Source organism: Lissotriton vulgaris, chromosome 3_2 (genome assembly GCF_964263255.1).
Source record: "Lissotriton vulgaris chromosome 3_2, aLisVul1.2, whole genome shotgun sequence".
In the NCBI taxonomy this organism is placed as follows: domain Eukaryota; kingdom Metazoa; phylum Chordata; class Amphibia; order Caudata; family Salamandridae; genus Lissotriton; species Lissotriton vulgaris.
The window spans coordinates 294234315-294251933 of record NC_141690.1 but is presented as its reverse complement, the minus strand read 5'-3'; the positions used below and the strand labels follow the sequence as shown (position 1 = coordinate 294251933).

General features: G+C 48.3%; 1 protein-coding gene across 3 annotated transcripts; it reads right to left on the bottom strand.

Moving 5' to 3' along the window:
- Nucleotides 1-2443: 2443 nt before the first annotated feature.
- Nucleotides 2444-8214, bottom strand: LOC147725739 (uncharacterized). Of its 3 annotated transcripts, XM_086964580.1 has the most exons (3): nt 7286-8214; nt 4706-4718; nt 2444-3475 (listed from the first exon to the last, which is right to left on the bottom strand). In XM_086964580.1, exons 1-3 carry the CDS (start codon nt 8197-8199, stop codon nt 2444-2446), a joined length of 1959 nt encoding a protein of 652 aa, XP_086820706.1. In that variant the 5' UTR covers nt 8200-8214. The 3 variants fall into 3 exon arrangements, with proteins under 3 accessions (XP_086820706.1, XP_086820704.1, XP_086820705.1); XM_086964578.1 differs by lacking the exon at nt 4706-4718 and having other exon boundaries at nt 2444-3484; nt 7279-8214; XM_086964579.1 differs by lacking the exon at nt 4706-4718 and having other exon boundaries at nt 2444-3481; nt 7279-8214.
- Nucleotides 8215-17619: the final 9405 nt, after the last annotated feature.

The window sequence follows — 17619 nt, the reverse complement described above, 5'->3', positions numbered from 1 at the left end:
GATATTGTTTAACATTCAGTCCTTGGTGCCTTAAAATGAGCGAGTGCTCATTGAATAAACTGAATAATTATGTGGCTACAAATGTGCAAATAAGAACACCTACCTACCAAAGAAATAAAACTGAAAAGAATATGTAGGATTATCGTATTACTATATGTCACTTATGTTAACTTGTCCCTGGCTGCTCAGCCTGTGTGAGTGTTCTGAGTGGAATGTTTGGTGTGTGGGCCGTGAGTGGAATGTTTGGTGTGTGGGGCGTGTGTGGAATGTTTGGTGTGTGGGGCGTGTGTGGAATGTTTGGTGTGTGGGCCGTGAGTGGAATGTTTGGTGTGTGGGCTGTGAGTGGAATGTTTGGTGTGTGGGCTGTGTGTGGAATGTTTGGTGTGTGGGCCGTGAGTGGAATGTTTGGTGTGTGGCCCTGAGTGGAATGTTTGGTGTGTGGCCCGTGAGTGGAATGTTTGGTGTGTGGGCTGTGAGTGGAATGTTTGGTGTGTGGGGCGTGTGTGGAATGTTTGGTGTGTGGGCCGTGAGTGGAATGTTTGGTGTGTGGCCCTGAGTGGAATGTTTGGTGTGTGGGCTGTGTGTGGAATGTTTGGTGTGTGGGCCGTGAGTGGAATGTTTGGTGTGTGGCCCTGAGTGGAATGTTTGGTGTGTGGCCCTGAGTGGAATGTTTGGTGTGTGGGCTGTGAGTGGAATGTTTGGTGTGTGGGGCGTGTGTGGAATCTTTGGTGTGTGGGGCGTGTGTGGAATGTTTGGTGTGTGGGCCGTGAGTGGAATGTTTGGTGTGTGAGCTGTGAGTGGAATGTTTGGTGTGTGGGCTGTGAGTGGAATGTTTGGTGTGTGGGCCGTGAGTGGAATGTTTGGTGTGTGGCCCTGAGTGGAATGTTTGGTGTGTGGGCCATGAGTGGAATGTTTGGTGTGTGGGCTGTGAGTGGAATGTTTGGTGTTGGGCGTGTGTGGAATGTTTGGTGTGGGGGCCGTGAGTGGAATGTTTGGTGTGTGGCCCTGAGTGGAATGTTTGGTGTGTGGGCCGTGAGTGGAATGTTTAGTGTGTGGGCGTGAGTGGAATGTTTGGTGTGTGGGCCGTGAGTGAAATGTTTGGTGTGTGGGCTGTGAGTGGAATGTTTGGTGTGTGGGGCGTGTGTGGAATGTTTGGTGTGTGGGCCATGAGTGGAATGTTTGGTGTGTGGGCCATGAGTGGAATGTTTGGTGTGTGGGGCGTGTGTGGAATGTTTGGTGTGTGGGGCGTGTGTGGAATGTTTGGTGTGTGGGCCATGAGTGGAATGTTTGGTGTGTGGGCCGTGAGTGGAATGTTTGGTGTGTGGGGCGTGTGTGGAATGTTTGGTGTGTGGGCCATGAGTGGAATGTTTGGTGTGTGGGCCATGAGTGGAATGTTTGGGTGACTGGAGCAGAGACACAGTTGGATGGATGGGGCTGAGCAGCGAGCAGGCTGCTCCCAGTGGGACTGTGGAGAGACTGTTAATGGATGCTTAGGACTGTGGAGAGACCTTCTTACCTGCTTCATCTATTCACCAGTAAAGCTACGTTGACTTCATCACACCTGTGTTGTCCAGATTACTACACAATATGAATTCATATGCAGGGAACTTTATTGGTTTACAGACTTCAATAGTGAGAAACAAAAGCACATGCATGATTTAGCATAAAAAACAAAGACTTTGGTGTGCATGTTTTAGCTAACCTCCGAACAATAATAGCGTTCTTGTCCATGGACAGCGTTTGGGAAGTCTATGTCCCGCTTAGCTCATACCCAAAATACAATGTTTAACTCCTACTTAACAGAAAAGGTCTGCAGAGGGCTTGATCTGGAAACCATCTACTATGCAGGGCCAGGTTCTCAAGCAGGGGGTTTAAATCATGAATTCTTGGTGAGAGGAAGGCAGGTGCTTCAGAAGGACTTTGAGGTCAAAGGTCGGAATATCAGAGTTTATCTACAGGTTCAAGCACAGGTGGATCTTACAGCAGGTTAATTCTAGAGTAGACGCATTTGGCACACCAAGTAGTTTATTGTAACGCTTTTATGATACTTGTGATCGAATAAAGCTTATTTGATTGATTGATTGGAACAAGATATTTAACAATGCTTTGATTTCAAGGCAGAGGTAATTCACGTGACCTTGAGTTTCTGCACAAAGGTATCTGGCATTGTAGTGGACATGAGTGAGCCAGCATTGCTTGATATCTGACTGTAGGTACATTTCTAAAGAATGGCAAATGAGGCAGCATTTCAAACCAATGGAGAACATGTATCTAATGGATCACATGTGACATATTAAATGTAAAGTGCCCATCACCCACACCCAGTGGAATGCAAACATCTCCCACCCACTGACTGCAATTGATTATTGTCTAAGCAAAGCTTAAGGAGGTAAACTTGGGTTAAACAGAATATGCTGGCCCTCTCAGGCGGAGATAGATATCTCTAGATATGGTCTATATCAACTGTCACAGCATTCACCCCTGCATTTACGTCCTCACTGATGTGCTTCTTGTCTGCTTCTGACAGGGATGGTATGGCTTCACCCAGCTGGCATTTGATTTCATTAACTCTCGCCTCAATACTCAGGTCAAACTTTTCTTTTTTTGCAATCACCACGTCTTGGATTGAATTTTGAGCCTCTTCACAACCACTTAGTAGCTTCTCACGCTCAACCTTCAACTGTAGGTTTGAGGGATACGTGGTGATGAGTCTTCCTAAAGCGCTCAGGCGGTCCATCAAGTAGCGTTGGGAAACCTCGCAGTAGGTGGACGAGATCATGTTGACTAAGTAGGCAACGCTGCAGGACGCAAACGCGCGGTTGTACATCAGGTCCTTCACGAAGGCCTCGGTGGAATAGTTGGGAATGTTCTGCACTGATTTGGCAGACTGCACTAACTCATTGACATTTGTATCCAAGCAGGACTGAACGAGGTTGGATATCATCTGACAGAAGTGGACCATTCTCTGCCACTGTTCCTTCACCTTCCCCAGAGACTCCAGGCCTTTAACGAGCATATTCATGGTTACGTCAAAATCAATCTTCTCCAGTTCGTAGCTCCTCATTTCAACCAGGATCTTTGTTACTTTCTCATTTTCTTTTTGTACCTTCTCAAAGGATTCCTTGTAGATTTCCTGAGTTCTTGTTAATTGAATTGTGGCTTGTTCCACTCTTGTCTGTGCCATTTGTGCAGAGTGAGTGCCGATGCTGACAGGGCCTTGAGTGCTGGCTGCATGCGGTGGGCTTGTCTGCAAAGGCTGAGCATTAATCGCTGTCTTACAATATGAATCAACTTTTATTGACCAGATAATGAGTCCGTTTAACTTTTGAACAAGATGTTTCAGGTATCTCTCGTATCTCTCCTCTGTATTCCTAAATAATACAGCACTTTCCAATTCTTCACAAAAATTATGAGCAGATTGTAAAAAAGTCTTCATTATTGATTTTGCGTTACACTCTGCTTCTGTCGCTATATTCTGTATAGAGTTAAGGGGAAATATTTAATAGGCACTCTGACACCGCTGACACATTTCACAAGTCTTTTTTCGGCACTGCCGCCTTGCCGATTATCGACGACGGTGGGCGCCATCTTGAGGGAGGCAGGGAGAGCGCTCTAGTCGCGCCATACTCCCGCCCCCCTGGAATACTTAATCCGCCTCTTCCCCGCGCTCGGTGCCCTACAGTAGCTCTCCCCGGTGAGGCAACTGGGGCTGCGAGCTGCGTTGTGAATCTCTACAAGTTGCTAATTGGAAAAGCGCATTATCTCTTTTTAAAAATTGCACTGGAACGTCTTGTATGTAAATTGTTTTTATTCTCTGTGTCACACCTGGGGGCTTACTAGAGTTAAGGGGAAATATTTAATAGGCACTCTGACACCGCTGACACATTTCACAAGTCCTTTTTCGGCACTGCCGCCTTGCCGATTATCGACGACGGTGGGCGCCATCTTGAGGGAGGCAGGGAGAGCGCTCTAGTCGCGCCATACTCCCGCCCCCTTTTCTCCCTATATTATGTGCAGACCGGCCAGACGGCGCAGCGGGCTGGCGCAGCGGGCGCGCCGGTTGTGCGCCGAAGCCGCGCCTAAGCCAAGCCCGTCTGCGCCCGTCCGCGCCAGGATCGCGCCGGGCGTGGGCCATGCTGCTCCCACACGCCCAGTCCTCAGGTACGATTCTTCTGCATTGCTTTCAATGCGTCCTACCTTACCTAGTCCTTCTTGTCATGTTTACTCCTTTTCAGACCACCTCAGGGGCCCTTTTACCTGTCATTCATGTGGCTGGTCATCCTCTTATTCCATCAGCCCTATTCCTCCTCTTTCCCCTCCTACTCGCCTTAAGACAACTTCTTTCAAGAGTGGACTCATTAACGCCAGATCCTTAGCATGTCACAGACAAGACATCCATGACCTTATTGTTTCAGCCGATCTTGATGCCCTATTCATCACCGAATCCTGGTTGCATGATGCTTCCAACCCTGATCTTGCAACCGCCCTCCCTCCTGATTTCACCATCTTCAGGCAGGACAGACCCACTGGTCGGGGAGGCGGGCTGGCCATCATTGTAAAGAAATCATTCAAGTGCCACACATTCGATCTGGCTGCCTTTAAGGATTGTGAATCCCTGGGGTTTGTCATACAAATTAGCTCCTCCTCCGCTTTCTCCGGAGGACTTGTCTACAGTCCCCCAGGAACTGCCACTTCATTCCTGGACTCCCTTGATGAGACTCTGGCAGCCCTCCTCACTCACTACCCCTCCTTCACTCTCCTAGGGGATCTCAATCTCCATTTGGAATCCTGTACTGACCCATACACTCTCAATTTCCGCCACTCCCTCGAGATTTTTGGGCTTTCCCAATTAGTCTCCCTTCCCACGCATTGTGCCGGGCACACCTTGGACGGCATTTGCACAAACCTGGCCTCTTTGGATGTTGCTCCTCCCTTACCACAAATATGGACAGATCACTGTCTCATTCCTTTCTCCATTAGAACCAAAACCTTACTCCCTCCCCCTACTAAACACTCTCACACCTTTCCCGTTAATTGGAAAAAAGTAGCTGAGTGCATCAAACTCAACCCCCAACCGGCTGTCCCCCCCCCACCCATTATGGGTGATGCTTCACTTGACTCCATAAATTTTCATCAGTGGATGGACAAAGTGGTTTCTGCCAATTCAATATCTGCCACTCAAAAACCATTTCGAGGTAAAAAGAAGCCCAATGCCCCCTGGTATACTCCAGCCCTCACTGACTGCCACCTTAAGTGTAGGCTTATGGAGAGAAAATGGAGAAAAACCTACGACCCTACTGCCAGATCCTTATACATCCTTCAGAGAAAACAATATATTTCCAATATAAAAAAGGCAAAAAAGGCATTCTTCACTCTAGCAATAGACTCAGCCAAACAGAAACAACAAACGATTTTTAATATCGTAAAATCTTTCACTCACCCCAAGGCACTGGCACTTGAAATCCCCCCCTCACAAACTCTCTGCGACCAAATCGCAGATTTCTTTGAGGAGAAAATTAACAATATCCATAAGGACTTCCCCTCCCTACCCCCTCCTACCCAAAAACCCGAGACAACTACCCCTCTACTAAATCAATTCACAGCAGTTTCCCTTCAGCAAACGCAAAAAGCTATTTTGGCCTGTAAATCAGGTGCCCCTACGGACTCTTGCCCCCCAGTCATCTTACACCACCTCATCGAGGCCGTCAACCCTCTGATCAATACTATTGTGAACCAATCTCTCTACTCCGGTATTGTTCCCACTGACTGGAAGAAGGCCATAGTCAAGCCACTTATGAAAAAGCAAAATAAATCCCCTACTGATTTGTCTAATATGCGCCCAATTTCCCTTCTCCCAGCGCTAGGCAAAATCACCGAGCAATTAGTCCATGAGGAACTAAAACACTTTGTGGAAAAAAAACGCATCCTGCACCCACAGCAATCCGGCTTCCGCCCTGGCCATTCTACAGAAACCGCCCTGATTGAGTTATCAGACACCATCAAGTTCTTGCAGGATGAGGGCAGGCAGGCTGTCCTCATCCTGCTCGACTTAACTGCGGCCTTCGACACCATCTCACATGCTATTCTTATCAATAGAATGCGTGGGATTGGTGTCTCGGGCTCCGCGCTTGCTTGGATAATTTCATTTCTGTCCAACCGCTCTCAAACGGTTTCTTTAGGCCCTTATCTTTCTGGCGAACGTTCCACCACCTCAGGTGTGCCCCAGGGTTCAATCCTGAGCCCTCTCTTTTTTAATGTATACATGGCCCCCCTCCTCACATTGATTGAGTCACATGGGATTCTTGTGACATCCTACGCCGACGACACTCAGCTCGTCGTCACTATTGACAAAAGACTCCCTGATGCTGCCATCAGATTTCAAAATTGCCTGTCAGAAGTCTTTTCCTGGCTTAATCTGAATCATCTAAAATGCAACAGCGCCAAAACCGAAATAATACCCCTCGGTAAAGGTACACTCTTTTCCCCTAAAGAGTGGTGGCCTCATAACTCCGAAGCACCACCAAGCGCGGTTGTTTCAGCCCGCAATCTGGGAGTTCAATTCGACGCTTCCCTCAGCTTCGATGAGCATGTGCGTATTACCGCAGGGCGCTGTTTCAGCCTAATCAGGCAATTAAAGAAATTCTTTAATTTTTTGCCTATTTCAGCCAGGAAATCAGTCGCGGTTGCGCTCATCCTTTCCCGGCTGGATTATTGTAACGGCCTCCTAGCAGGCATTAAGAAGTCCTCTCTCAAAAAATTACAAAGTGTACAACACGCAGCGGCTAGGCTCGTCCTGAAACTCCCCCGCAGGTCTTCGGCCTCTGCAGCCCTTAACGCACTACATTGGCTGCCCCTCCATAAGAGAATCTTGTTCAAGCTTCTAGTCACTGTCTTCAAAGCCAACAAGTGTACGGGCCCATCTTACCTGATCAAGCGCTTTCAGCGTTATACTACTACCCGCTGCTTGAGGTCATCAGGCGCGAATTTCATCTCCGAGCCTCGAATAAAATTAAAAACCAAGGGCGGAAAGACCTTTTCTTTTCTTGCTGCTAAGGCATGGAACCACCTCCCCCCCAATCTTAGGCATGCCCCCTCAGAAAGCCTCTTCAGGAAATCCCTGAAGACCTGGATTTATTCTCAATCTGACTCCTCAGTTCTCGCAGCCATCTGATCCATGCCACCCATAGTAGTCCTGCTGTGTGCTCAGCGCCAAGATGCTCCCTCCGGAGCGATAGTAGCGCTTTACAAAAGCCAATAAATATCAAATATCAAATATATCAATGACATTATCAGCTGTTTTGGATAGATTAACCGCACCGTTTTATGTTTCTCATTATAAACCATTGCCATGTTAAAGGTTTCCCCATTACTATCTATGAGTTTTCGAAGGCCGTCTGTGATAGCCATCATCTGATTGGACTTGGTGCAGACATTGACGGTCGCCTGAGTGGACCTCACACCACTAGCGCCAGCAGCATTGACAGTACCCATAGACCCAGGGGCAGGTTTGTCTGCACCAATCTCCATGCTTACAACTTTAGTTGCAGTGAAGGACACTGTGTCAAGAATGCCACCCACAAAATTAGCAGCCATGGCTTCCCACACATGGGGCACCTTCTTCAGGGTATCCTTGTAGGCATCTGTGGCTTCCTTGAGTTGTGTCTCTGTCTTCTTCCTGCCCTCTTCTGCCAGTCTTGCAGAGCTGTTTGCAGAGGCCTCTCTTATGGTGAGTTGCTCCAGGGCAATCTTTACATCGGTCAAGTTCTTCTCGTCGCCCCTCTCGGAGGTCAGGCAAGCTTCAAGCGCCTCCTGGATTGAGTGAATAACGTGAGTGAAGTCTGCCTCCACAGACTGAGCCAGGGAGGTGCATTTCCTGGATGAGCTGAGGATAGAGCTCAGGTGGCGTGGGAGCAGGGCGTGGACAGTGGCCGTGGGCTTGTACAGAATCTTCACTAGGGCGTCAATGACACTCTGCATGTTCTCTGAGAGAAGCCTGATCTCAGCCATATTTTTGTTTGCTGTGTTGAAGGAATACCAAGCATGTTTGGAATTATGCCATAGGGTGGTAGCAAAGGACTTTGGGTATTGCATGTGAATGGAACCACTGAATGATCCAATGGCTGCCAGCTCTGTCAGGACCGCGATGGAGAGAGGGACGGGCATCAGGAACTCTTCCCAGTTCGCGTACGGTTTCATCATCTTCTCGACATCCAATTTCACGTCCATGGGTTTGGAGACTCTCTGCTCTGCCTCCTTGAGACCAGCAGCTGATGCTTTACATTCAACTTCCCTCTCACTCCCTAGACAAAACAGATTCAGAAAAAGGGACATTTAATGTGTTAAGAGAATACCAGGGATCACAACAATCATCTGGGGCAATACATGTCCATTTCGAGGGGTTAACACATTCACTCTGATATGTAGCCCCCACATATGTCATCTTTAGCTCCTCAGCTCATCTCTCTCACAAATCCAGACTTCAGATGAGGACAGCAAGAGCCGGGCCCCGCTCCCATCTCAAAAGAACCTCATTTGGGACAAATCGAACCCTTTCTGTAAACTTCATAGTAACACAAAACCAGAGGCGATTGGGCCATAAACATATATCTTTAATATAACATAACTATCTAGAGTGATCCACTGGCTTTACACGTAGTAATGGAGGCGACAGAGGGTGCAATCTCTTCCAGGGGGCCCAAGGGCACACCCTGCCCAGTGGCGGCTCCCTCTTTCATCCCACATATGGGACTACTGGAAAAATGAAGTGTAACCCAGGCCTACATTATTTTATCAGTGAAGGCGAGATCCTGCAGCTAGGAAATTGTCAACTTTTAAGTCATCACTGTGCAAAACTGTTTAAATGTACTTATAGACATGACCATGCTAGGAGTACACAGATATATTGTAGACATGGAAAAAATACCAGTCCATACAGGCATACTAAACTTAGAAATACAACAAATAATAAACATGCGTAGGCAGAGTAGACATTCTGATCCCAATTTCCAAAACCATTTGCAACTCTAAAACCTACCTTGGCCTGCACAGCTGCGCAGCAATTAGTGACAGCTGCAACGTTTAGGCCCTTCATTGAACTCCCCAACTGCCCAGCAAGTAGTGGGCAGCTGCCACGTTTAGGTTTGCGCCAAGCGCGCCCGGTGACTGTCGCTGTTTAGACAGCAGCCCTGACTTTATGGACAGAGGGCATTTGAGCCCCTTATAGATGGCCAGTTGGCCCAGGGGACTTTTAGGTTTTGTAGGGCGCAAGGCCCTAATGTCATTTTATATGTACTAGGAGATGTAATGTTTTTAGTATGAGTTATGCACCTTGATTTATGCAATAGATGTGCTTTTGCGATTCTTAGGTTTTACCTTATGGTTTAATTATCTACTGTGGTCTAGGTTTGATTTATTCCCTACTGCAGGTTATGTGATTAAGTGTATTTCCTGATGTTTATGAGATTATGGTTTATTCTACTTTTGCTTATGAGGTTGGCACAGAATAGAGTTCTCGCCTTATGTGTTACTGTGCCTGTTCTGATGTATATTACTGGTTGACGCTGAGTATGGTGTCTGCCAGTGATCACTGGCTGTGTTCTAAATTCATATGTATTCTTACTTTTTACTATTTCTTTACCAAGTGCTAATCCTGACAGTGGCCCACGTGACCCTGTCATGTGTAAATAGTCCCTTGTAAATATTGCCCGTGCCAGTTGGCACAGTGTATATTGTGTGATTACTATCTGATGTGTTTTTATTCTAATACAAAGGCTATTTTTATATAACCTTGTGTGGAGTTCCTTTTGTGGTGTGCCTAGTGTGTTGTTGCGGGTGCGAGCGCAAACACTTAACTTACATAGCCTCCGAGTTTAGCCTTACTGCTCGTGTCACGTTACCAAGGGGGTGAGCAGGGGTTATCTCTGGCGTGTAACTCCCTTGCCCTGACGTAGAATGGTGGTTTCTGCCTGGCTTTGGCGCAAGGCTCAGCCAGCTGGAAATCCCATTTCTAACACTACCTGTTCCTTAGCAAAAGTTATCAATTATTAAAGGTAATAAGATAACCCACTGTCATCCTATGGCAGAGGTAGGCGTGCAGTTGTTAAAAAGTCAATTGAAGAGTTTTTACTACCATGACGTGTAAAATTTAAAAGGACAAGTTCTATCTTTTCCATGTAATGGATCCTATCCTGTGGTCTATTTAGGGTCTACTTTAGGGGGACATATACATATTAAAAGGGAAGGTTTTTAGCAGCAGGACTTAGACCTGTTTTAAAGTGATAATTTAGTGGGTGGCACAATGTGTTCCTCAGTCCTACTAGTAGCATTTAATTTTCAGGCCCTGGGTACAAAATTACCATATAGTAGAGACTTAAAAGTAGACAAATTGAGTTTGTTGAGCAGAGAATCACTTTAGTACTGGTTACTGCCTGTGAGAAGGTGGCCTGATATGCAGTGCTCACTATTCTAGTGAACACTATGTATCAGTCCAGCAACCCTTATTGATGATTGGTTGTAAGTCAACCTTATAGACCAGCTATCCTAGTAGCGTGGATACGAGCAGTCTAAGGCTAAAGACTCGAGAGGGCGTGTTAAGCCAGCTGTTTACCACACATATACCCCTTGAATACCCAGTGAAAGGACACCACACAAGTGTTATGAAAATAAACAAGATATTTATTATAAATCACAACAGCCCTGTACTCTTTATGAGGACAGGGTACTAAGCACAACACAAAACTCTTACGAAAATACTTAAGTTAGCACAGTATACACAAATGCCCGAGGGGCACGGAAAACCATATACTCTGAAAGTGGAATGCGAAATTACTAGCAGGTAAGTACAGTACTAATAGGCTTAGGAATCACTAGGACTTGACTATAGAACCTTCAGATTACTTATAGGAGGCCTAGGGGACTCGGGTGCAGAGTGTGCACTCTCACGCGTGATGCGGGACAAAGTCTATGGTAGCTAGTAATGACAAAGTTAGTGTTCTCGGGCGAACCCGACCTGGTAGGAGGAAAACGAAAGTGGATCCTGACCCTTGGATAGTGAGGCTATGCTGGGGCACCGAAATGCCGAAGTTACCTAGCCCAGGGGCTGCAGCTGCATATGTCTCAAAAGACGTCGGGAATCCTCGTAGACGGACCAGGAGCCTGGAAGAAAGAAGTTGCTGGCAGGCGACCAGTGAAGAAAGTTCGATGGATCCAAGCCTGGATCGAAGGAAGATGACACCTGAAAGCAGAGGGGACCAAGTTCGAGACTATTAGCCAGTAGTCAGTGGGCACCAGGAGGGCACCGGATGGTAGCCACCTCGACTAGGTGAGTGGGTGACGCTGTGCTCGCAGATCTCACGGACCAGGAGGCGTTGTCGGCGACCAGGATGGAGGAGCGAGCTGTCCCACGATGGATGAAGCTGTCGGCGTCGCTGGACCCAGGATTGGGCAACAAAGCCTTGGCAAATTCAAGCCCACGCGGTGGACTCAAAATGGCGTCTGGAGTGGACCAGGAGGGTCCGGGGTGCCTCTCTTGAAGAAGGAAGCAAGGGCCAGTCTGGAGCAACCAGACCAGCAGCAGTGATGTCGTCGGGCGTCGTGAAGAAGGCCACAAGCCAGCCGGCTAGTAGCCACACAGCGCGGTGAGCACGCAAAAGCAGAAGGGCCCCACGCAGATCGTGGAGATGCTGGAGGGCTGATCTTCGGTGCTGGAGCTGCTCAGGGTTGGGGCTTCTCGGACCCCAAAGCACTCACCAGTGGAGCACACGGTGGGCTTGTTGCAAAGAAGTCGTGCAGTCTTGGCGATCATCGGTCCCTCGAGGTCTCGTCGCACTCACGGTTCTCAGCTTTGCTGTAGAGGTGAGTAGAGGTCAGAGGTGCCAGGGAAGCCGGGTCTCGTCGAGCTGGGTCGTCGGATTCGTGAAGAAGGACTTGCAGCAGACCGCAGGGTTCTTAGGATGGTGCCTGCGGATGCAGGGTGACTACTCCTTACCCACAAGGGAGAATCTTGAAGAAGGAAATCTTGATGTCCTTTCGCAGAAAGTCGTGTCTTGATTCCAAAGATGATCTAATTTGAACAGGGGGCCCACTCCCATCTTTATACTAAAAAAGGGGGCTGATCCGGTGACTAGGTCCTGCCTATGGGTGGGGCTAGGAGGGGGGTGGTTACACCCCTCTCCCGTGCCGGACTTCCCCAGGCCAGGGGCTGGTGTGCCCCTGGAACTGGTTCAGACTGGCCTATGCGTAGTGAGCACCGGGGTGCCACTCAGCAGTCACCTTCCTGAAAAGCCCTGCCTACCCAGGATACACAAAACCATGTCTGGGATGGTGCTAGCACCGCCCCTGACAGGAAACCCTTTGTCCAGGCTCCCCTCGCTGGAAGGACTCCCAGCTGCAGGGGGTCAGACTCGTGTCTGTGGTGGCAGCATCCATTTTGTGGAGCTGAGGCTTCGTTTAACTTTAACCGGGGTTCACAGTTACATACATGTCTTGTCCCTCTAGAAGGGTGGAATGCTAACCCCGTCGCCAGAATTTGCGAGGGGTTAGTATTCCAATTCGTATGACACCTTACTCGACATGTTTTGATAAAGCAATACCAAAGTTAGCATTTAACCGCGAGGATTATTATGCACTTAAGAGTATATGGTATGCGATATCATGGAACAGCTCTTAGGACTTGATTCCGCAAGCTGCAGACAGGCTCAGCTCATGCCAGAGCACCATCTCACACGATTCCAAGCACTCTGCCTTCAGGATTGTTAAGGCCTGCCATAGGAGTGACTGATAGGAATCTGTGTGTCCATTTTAGGGTTAGGTATAGGTATACTACACCTACAGCAAAGGGTGATTACACGACTTTGCCCCAGCTGTCATGCAGCCAGTTGTGTCAAATTTAGGAGGCCAGCCAGGGGTGGCATAATACATGCTGCAGCCCCTGGCAGCCCTGGGTACACCTATGCCCTGAGTTACAGGGTCTGATGAGGTGGCCCAGTACCAATTGGTAAATGCACCTAGGGTACATGTTGTAATTTAGAAAGAGAACAGCCAGGCTGTGGGTCTGATTGGCAGGCCCACAGCCAGAGAAAGTCGTAAACCAGTGAAACAAAAGCAAAAAATCTGGGTGATCATAGGATTGCAGACCCTACTCTCCTACATGACCCCCCCCAAACTTTGGGACAATAAGCTAACCTTGACCAGGTGAGTCTTCTTGTTCTAAGTGGAAATATCTGGAGAGCCCATCGGCATTGCCATGATCAGTACCAGGTCTATGTTCCACTGTAAAGTCCATCCCCTGTAGGGAAATGGACCACCTGAGCAGTTTGGGGTTTTCACCCTTCATCTGATTTAGCCACAAGAGGGGCTTATGGTCGGTCTGAATCTTGAAGTGAGTGCCAAACAAGTATGGCCTCAGCTTCTTCAGTGCCCAAACCACAGCAAAGGCCTCCCTCTCAATAGCTGACCAATTCTTCTCTCTGGGGGTCAGCCTTCTGCTTATAAAAGCAATGGGCTGGTCTTGACCATCAAAATTCAGCTGAGATAGAACAGCTCCCACACCCAACTCAGAAGCATCTGTTTGGACAATGAATGGTTTGGAGTAGTCTGGACTCTTAAGGATAGGTGCAGAGCACATGGCCTGCTTTAGGTCATCGAATGCTTTTTGACAGCCTGCGGTCCACTGAACCTTTTTTGGCATTTTCTTACTTGTCAGTTCATTTAATGGAGTCACAATTGATCCATAGTTCCTGACAAACTTTCTGTAGTAACCAGTCAGGCCCAAGAAAGCTCGAACCTGAGTCTGGGTGGTTGGAGGAGCCCAGTCCCTGATTGACTGTATTTTGCTCTCCAGTGGCTGAACCTGGCCTCCACCTACAAGGTGGCCCAGGTATACAACCTGTGTCTGCCCTATCTGGCACTTAGTGGCCTTGATAGTGAGGCCTGCTGCTTGCAGAGCCTCTAACACTTTCCTCAGGTGGACCAAGTGATCCTCCCAGGTGGAGCTAAAGACAGCAATATCATCTAGATATGCTGCACAGAAGTCATCCAGCCCAGTGAGGACTTGATTCACCAACCTTTGGAAGGTGGCAGGTGCATTTTTCAGACCAAAGGGCATTACCACAAATTGATAATGCCCACCAGGGGTTGAAAATGCTGTCTTGGGCTTGGCATCCTCAGCTAACCTGATTTGCCAATACCCAGCTGTTACGTCAAATGTGCTTAAGTAGTTGGCAGAAGCCAATCTATCTATAAGCTCATCTGCCCTTGGTATTGGGTGGGCATCAGTCTTAGTGACTGCATTGAGACCCCTGTAGTCTACGCAGAACCTCATCTCTCTCTTACCATCCTGGGTGTGAGGTTTTGGCACTAGAACTACTGGACTAGCCCAAGGGCTATCTGAGGGTTCAATGACTCCCAACTCCAACATTTTCTGCACTTCAGTTTTTATGCAGTCTCTAACATGATCAGGCTGCCTGTAGATTTTACTCTTAACTGGCAGGCTGTCACCAGTGTCAACCTCATGGGTACACCAATTGGTCTGACTGGGTGTCAGAGAAAAAATATGTCTGAAAGACTGAAGAACCTGTTTACAGTCTTTCTGTTGATGTTCAGAGAGGCTGCCACAAAAGACAACACCATCTACTGACCCATCATCAGGATTCTGAGTGAGCAGGTCTGGGAGAGGGTCACTCTCTTCCTCCTGTCCCTCATCTATGGCCATGAGCAAGCTCATGTCCTTCCTGTCGACATAAGCTTTGAGCCTGTTGACATGGAGCACCCTGTGGGGGCTCCTGGGAGTTCCAAGGTCCACCAGGTAGGTGACCTCTCCCTTTTGCTCAAGAATTGTGTGGGGCCCAGACCATTTGTCTTTGAGTGCTGCTGGGGCCACTGGCTCCAACACCCACACCTTCTGTCCAGGCTGATAAACAGTCAGGACAGCCTTTTGGTCATGCCAAGATTTTTGAAGTTCTTGACTGGCCTTAAGGTTTTCAGATGCCTTCTCCATATACTCAGCCATCCTGGAGCGGAGACCAAGTGCATAGTCCACTATGTTGGTTGCAGGCTTTTTGAGAGGTCTCTCCCATCCTTCCTTCACCAAACACAGGGGGCCTCTCACAGGATGCCCATACAAAAGTTCAAAAGGGCTGTAGCCAACCCCCTTTTGTGGGACCTCTCTGTAAGCAAACAGAAGGCAGGGAATCAGGACATCCCATCTACGCCTGAGCTTTTCAGGTAGTCCATGAATCATCCCTTTTAGGGTCCTGTTGAACCTTTCAACAAGCCCATTGCATTGTGGATGATAGGGTGTAGTGAATTTGTAGTTGACACCACACTCCTTCCACATAGCAGTTAAGTAGCTTGACATGAAGTTTGCACCTCTGTCAGAGACAACCTACTTAGGGAAGCCCACTCTGGAGAACACTCCAACTAGGGCCCTTGCCACTACAGGTGCTGTAGTGGTCCTAAGTGGAATAGCTTCAGGATACCTGGTGGCATGATCCACTAACACCAGTATAAACTTGTGCCCTGATGCTGTCTGGGGTTCCATTGGACCAACAATGTCAATCCCCACTCTTTCAAAGGGCACCCCCACCACAGGCATTGGTATAAGGGGGGCCTTTGTTGTGCCACCTGACTTACCACTGGCTTGGCAAGTGACACAGGAGCGACAAAACTCCTTGGTATCCTCATTCATGTGAGGCCAGTGAAAGTGTGAGACAAGCCTGTCCCAAGTCTTTGTCTGGCCTAAGTGACCTGCTAAGGGAATCTCAAGGTAAGGAGGAAACCTCTCTGAGACAAGGGTACAACCAGCCTCCTGGTCATGCCAGGCTTGGGGTCTCTTGACTCAGTGTACAGGAGTCCATCTTCCCAGTATACCTTGTGGGTACCTGTGGCGTTCCCAGCAGCCTGCTGTCTGAGGGGTTCAAGAGAAGGGCAGCCTAACTGGTCCTTCCCCAGGTCTTCCCTTGAGGGTCCCCCTGAACCCAAGAATTCAACTTGATCAAGTTCAAACTCTCTAGGCTCAGTTTCCCTCAATTCCTGTAGGTCAGCCTCCTCTGAGACTTGATCCACAACCTGGGGCAAGGGGGAAGGCACAGCCTTAACCCTACTGCTCTTTTTCTTGGAAGGTGTCTGGTCCATTGTTCCAGGATCCAGCACCTGTTCAGTGGGGCATTTCCTGACCTGTGACCTGGTCACAGCAAACACATGTGCTGGCAAGCCTAACATTTCCATGTGAGTCCTCTGCTCCACTTCTGACCATTGTGATGACTCCAAATCATTGCCCAACAAACAATCCACTGGGAGGTCTGAACTAACTACAACCTTCTTTTGGCCAGTTACCCCTCCCCAGGAGAAAGCTACAATTGCCATACTGTGATTGGTAGTGACATTGCTTGCATTGGTCACCAGGAATTCTGTACCTGGCATGATCTGTCCAGGGTCCACAAAGTTAGGTGTCACCATTGTATCACTGGCACAAGTGTCCCTATAGGCCTGAACCATTCTTCCATTAATGAAAGGTGTCTGTCTGTATTTGCCCAAAGTATTGGGACTTATATCAGGGGACATATCCACATCCCCTGTACAAACAAGGACAGCCTGAGTGAGTGTACCAACTAAGTGGTCACACCCCTCAGAACCCAGGGTTAACCCTACTAAACCCTTGGGAGGTGCACTACCACTGCTGACTGTACTAGGGGGCACAGGTGCCTTAGGGGCTGCAGTGGCAGGAGTCTGCCCTCCTCCTTTCTTGGTGCACTCACTAAACCAGTGAGTTTTACTTTTGCAGTATTGGCACCACCTCTTAGATTGGCATTCTTGGTTTTTCTTCTTCTGGGGAGCCTGACCCCCACCCTCTTTGGGTTGTTGGGGACCTGTCGAAGACTTCTGGTCATTTTGTTCCCCCTTAGAATCTTTACCCTTCTGGTCTGCTTTCTTCTGACCACCTTGATTCTGGCCCTGGTTCTGTTTAACTCTTGTTCTGACCCATCTGTCTGCCTTCTTTCCCAATTCTTGGGGAGAGGTCAGATCTGAGTCAATTTATTTATTTATTTATTTATTTATTGACATTTATTGAGCGCGACGAATACCCGTAGGCGTCTCGGCGCTGGCTTAAGGGATGGATCAGTATTTTAGAAGACCTAACAAAAAGTGGAGCTATTGGTCAAATAACCAAGTCTTAAGTTGTTTGCGAAATATGAACAGGGAAGGGCTGGTCCTAATGTGTAGAGGAAGGGTGTTCCAGAGTTTGGGGGCGGCAACCAGAAAGCGCCTGTCACCCCAAGTGACTGTTCTAGTACGAGGCACTACTAGGTGATTGTGGTGAGAGGAGCAAAGGGAACGGGTTGGGGTATAGTGATGAAGATTATGTTTAAGGAAGTGGGGGCCTTGGTTATTGAGTGTCTTGTAAAGAATACACAATGATTTAAATTTGATACGGCTACGTATCGGAAGCCAGTGAAGTTCCCTGATAGTGTTTGAGACCGATGCAAACTTGGGAAGTCCCGCCAGCATCCGGGCGGCAGCATTTTGAATTGACTGCATCTTGTTAGTCACCCGGGATTGTGCATTTAGGAATAGAGCATTACAATAGTCCAGTGCGGACAGGACTAGTGAGCTGACCAGAGT